This window comes from Cornus florida, unplaced genomic scaffold, assembly GCF_030987335.1.
Source record: "Cornus florida cultivar Cherokee Brave unplaced genomic scaffold, ASM3098733v1 CherokeeBrave_3.0.0_Hap2_Chr11, whole genome shotgun sequence".
NCBI lineage: Eukaryota > Viridiplantae > Streptophyta > Magnoliopsida > Cornales > Cornaceae > Cornus > Cornus florida.
In genome coordinates this window covers 2,973,753-2,978,657 of record NW_026775581.1, presented here as the reverse complement: position 1 = coordinate 2,978,657, position 4,905 = coordinate 2,973,753, and the positions used below count along the sequence as shown (strand labels likewise).

Below are 4,905 nucleotides of genomic sequence, written 5' to 3'. Positions count from 1 at the left end.
CAAATTCGATTTTAACTGTCTATCCCCCAATTGTATTACACAATCTCGATATTCATTTGCAACCACTACCACTTCCCCCATTGGTGTAGAAATAAATAATTTACTATCTAGTGATGAAAGTGGTCTACCCAAATGCATAGCAATAGATGATGCAACAAATGAATAGGTTGAGCCAGGATCAATAAACACAGTAACATTTTTATCCAAAATAGAAAGTGTACCTGTCACCACTTCTGGTGTTGCTTGAGCATCTTGAAGTGTCATAGCAAACACTCTTCCCTGGGCTTGTGAACCACTTGTAGCACCCCTACCTCTTTTTGACGAGCTCCCCTGTGCAAAACCTCTACCAGAACCAACAACACTACCCACTGAGGTCACTCTTGTCAACATAAGATAGTCTCTCTTCCGATGACCCGGCTAATAGTAATGATAGCATTCTTCTGCTTTCAACACAGGATAATCTTTATTCTGGTGGCTTTCCCTTCCACACTGAAAACACCCCCGGCCAGTACCACGTCCTCCAAAGCTACTTTGTTGTACAGATTGTTGTTCGGAAAACCCTTGACCTCTTCCAATACCTGATGTCTACCCTTGAGATTCACTACCCCTTCCCCTTCCATACCACGACCTTTGACCTCCTTGACTTAAAATTCCTTCACCTCCTTTTGATTGTGATGGTTCAGATCTATTTCTTTTGTATCGTTCCCTTCCTTCTTGCAATTCTTTCACATCCCTTTCTGCAATCATGGATTTATTCACAAGTCTATTGTAATTTGTTTCCTCAAAAACTAAAACTCTGGACTTAATAGCAGCCTCTAAACCATCCTAGAATTTTTTACATTTGTCTTCTTCATTCTGTACAAACTTATGTGCAAACCTCGATAAAGCTGTAAACTTAACTTTATAATCATCTACAGACATTCTATCTTGTTTTAGGAGAATAAACTCCCGTTCCTTCTCTTTTCTGTGAATTAGTGGGAAATATTTCTCATAAAAAGATTTAACAAATGGATTCCAGAATATCGCCTTTTTTTCTCCTGGAGTAAGCAATAAATGTTTTGTCGTGTCCCACCAATAACTGGCTTCATTTTTTAACATAAATGTAGCTAAGTTTACTTTTTGGTCTTCTGTTGCACCCATCACTACAAATATTGATTCAATTCTTCTTACCCACCCCTCTGCTTCTTCTAGTTTGGTAGTACCTGAAAACTCTCGGGGTGTTAGCTTTATAAAGCTCTCATAATCCGAGCCTTTCTTTTCATTCTGTTGCCTTTCCAGCCTTTCTTGTATTATGATTTGACTTGCCATAAATTGTTTATTTTGTTCTGCCAAGTCTGTTATAGCCTTCTCTATTTTCTGCATACCAGTTAACTGCTCATGTTCTCTTCCCATACCACCCTGAATAGGTTGTTCTACTTCAACCTCAATAGGAACATAAGAGGCTTCTTCCTCAATTCTATGATAACCACTTCCTCTTCCCATTACTTTTTATCTGCAATGAATCTTAAATATAATGACATATATATATGATACATAATCACCAAATATATTTGTTAGTATAAAATCAAGTCAAATAAATGACTCTACTACACACTTCCTATTGCCACTGCTAGTCTAGATTCTTACTACCTCCAGAACCTAGAAAACCTAGGCTTTGATACCAAAAGTTGACACACCCCAACCTAATTTACAATATTTAAAAAATTGAACAATTGGAATGTATATAACCATCTACATTAACCTCATACATATGTGAAGTCATTATATATGGGAGTGCCTACTTAAAAGTTTACAACAAAAAAAATAACTATAAATCCATCTTGCAAGTTCTAAGAAAACTAAACTATTAACTACAAGTCACAATATTAAATTCTACTACAATATTTACATTTTATACAAAAGATGTTCCATTGTTCTTTTCTCCATTCACACCTCAGACTCTAGACCTAGCAATAGCGACCCAACCTTGTACTTGAAAATATAGATATGGAAGGAGTGAGCTTTAAGCCTAGTGAATGCAACACTACTACATCAACATAATATAAACAAATATTATCTGACAACTTCAATTAAACTATATAAACGTATAACTTCCATCTTTACAGGCATTAAAATATAGTACTCTCTTTTTAAGCCAGAGTATGGACCTTATATAATATAGTACTCTCCTTCTTGGCCAGAGTATGGACCTTATATAATATATATTACTCTCCTTCTAGGCCAGAGTATGGACCTTACATAATATATTACTCTCCTTCCAGTCCAGAGTATGGACCTTATATAATATATATAAGCTTTTCCACATTAAATAAATATCTCTGATACTTTAACATACCCATTCAAGTATAAACTTCCAGTGAGTACATTCACCTTGGCTACTTTTCAATTTATTTATTTGTCCTGTAGTCTTGTCAATGTTGTCTTTTTCGTCTCCTTGCCTGAACAATATTATAATCATGCTATATTTATTTCTATATAAAATTAAATAGTACTCATCACCTCCAAAATAAATCTTTAATCCTCCGGAATTATAGTCACAGCTTGTAATCATAATAATTAGATTAAATCTCACCTAATGGACTTGAATCTAACTACAATTGTATTAATTCAAGCATGACCACAATTGAAGCAATTAATTAAGAGTAGAATAAATGAAATATAACTGAAATTTAAATAAATAACTTCTACTATAGAATAAAAAAAAAATACCAATTTCCTAACCTCACTACTTCTGTACAAACAGCCCAGCAACACTCCTTCTTTTCCTTTCTCCCTTTTCTCTCTTCCTTTCTCACTCTTTTCCCTCTCCCCTATTCTCTTTGCTAGTCTGGCTAAGACTTCTCTAAGCTCACTATTTCCAATTATAACTATCAATCCTATATATACATAAAAATCTGTAGCTACGTGTTGTGTGTGAGTTAGTGCTGGCAGCTTCATTTTTAGTCACCAATATAGACAGATAAAATTTTGAATGTAAAATTATTAAATATAATAATATATATACTAAAGGTATTCATCAAATCTAACAATTTTGCCCTTTTTTTTTTTTTTTTTTTTTTTTTTTTTTTTTTTTTTTTTCTCCCATTCACTTGGCTACTACTACTTTAATTAATAAGCTTTAACACAAAACAACACTTCACAAAATAACCCACATCATAAAATATTCATATATAAATCATGTCAAACTAAAATTAAATTATGCAAATGAAAATGATTATGTATTGGGGCTTTACAATTTGACCCTAAATGTCTTAAGGTATGCGCTATACCATATGAGCCGAGCTGGATAGATCCGATCTTGTCCTTTATAAGGAATGGAGAGTTGCCCAAGTCAAAGGACGAGGCAAGGAAGATCCGATCAACTATAACAAAGTATGCAATCATTCATAACCAGCTACATAGATGTCTTTTTCAGGCCTTTATTTAAAGTGTGTGACCCCTTCAGCAGCAAGACAGATCCTACGAACCATTCACGAGGGAGTGTGTTGCAACCATAAGAGGGGAAGATCTCTAGCACATAAGGCAATGACCTAAGGCTACTTCTGGCCACACATGTTAAGAGATGCAGAAGACTACTCCAGAAGATGTGACAAGTGCCAAAGATACAGACCACTGATTCACCAACCACCTGAAGACTTGCACGTAATGGCCAACCCATGGTGTTTCGCACAGTGGAAGATGGATGTGGTTGATCCTCTAACGAAGGCAAGATCACGAAACCAATACGTTCTACTCGCAATGAACTATTTTACCAAATGGGTAGAGGCAAAATCGTATCCCAGTGTAACCCACACACAGGTGAGACTTTTCATTTGGAACAACATCATTTGTCACTTTAGAATTCCAAGGTCAATCGTTATGGAAAATGGTACCAATTTAGACAATCAGTATGTGAGGAGCTTAATGGAAGACCATGGGATCAACCAGAAGCTAACAGTAGTCAGCCATCCACAAGGAAATGGACAGGCTGAAATCACAAATAGGACAATCTTTAGTTGCATAAAGAAAAAGTTGGAAAAAGAGAAAGGAAACTGGCTTAAGAAGCTCTTGAATGTCATGTAGGCTTATCGAACAACCCCAAAACAACTGACCGGTGAAAATCCATTCGTTATGGCATATGGCACAAAGGCAGTGATACTAGTCGAGCACATAATACCAACCGTTCGGAGCCTGGCATGGAACCAAGAGCAGAATGATAGAATGTTAGAACTTAACCCCGACCTCCTAGAAGAAAAGAGAGATTTAGCAATGGTCAGGCCCAACAGATGCTTATAAATTATCACAGCAAAAAAAGAAAAGCATAGAAGTTTTGCTCCCGGAGATCAAGTGCTGAAAAGAGTAGTAGGCATCACCAAGAAGATGATACTGCCATGGGAAGGACCGTACAAAATTGCAGAGGTCGTAGGAAAGGGTGCATACATGTTAGAAACCTTAGTCGGAAGGCTTGTTGCCAAGCCATGGAATGCCACGTTTCTGAAGAGGTATTATCAATAGAACGGTCATTGTCAATTAAGTTTGCATTAGAATCATTTCTTTTTATGTGAATAAGTACATTAAGCAGAAAAATTTATAAAGAGAAAAGCTTTTAGAAAAAGGGCAAGTGGCATTATGAGTCACATAAAAAGCTTTTCTCTTTATAAATTTATAATCAAATCAGTGGTAAGTGGCATTCTAAGCCGAGCGTCAAGAATTTAACCAAGTCAGTGGCAAGTGGCATTATGAGTCGAACGCCAAGAACTTGTGAAATTTGCAAATAAATCAGTAACAAATGGCATTATAGTCGAACGCTAAGAGCTTAATTAGCCGAGTTAGTGGCAAGTGGCATTATAGTCGAACGCCAAGAGTTTAGCCAAGTCAGTGGCAAGTGGTATTATGAGCAGAACACCAAGAACTTAACCAAGTAAA

General features: G+C 36.1%; 1 protein-coding gene across 1 annotated transcript; it reads right to left on the bottom strand.

The window, feature by feature from the left end:
- Window positions 1-825: 825 nt before the first annotated feature.
- On the bottom strand, window positions 826-1,482 carry LOC132286748 (uncharacterized). Its single transcript, XM_059789134.1, has one exon. The coding sequence runs from the start codon at window positions 1,480-1,482 to the stop codon at window positions 826-828; it is 657 nt and encodes a 218-aa protein (XP_059645117.1).
- Window positions 1,483-4,905: the final 3,423 nt, after the last annotated feature.

What these genes read in the sequence shown, in the direction of transcription:
- LOC132286748 (XM_059789134.1), bottom strand. Translation starts at nt 1,482, where the DNA reads ATGGGAAGAGGAAGTGGTTATCATAGAATTGAGGAAGAAGCCTCTTAT.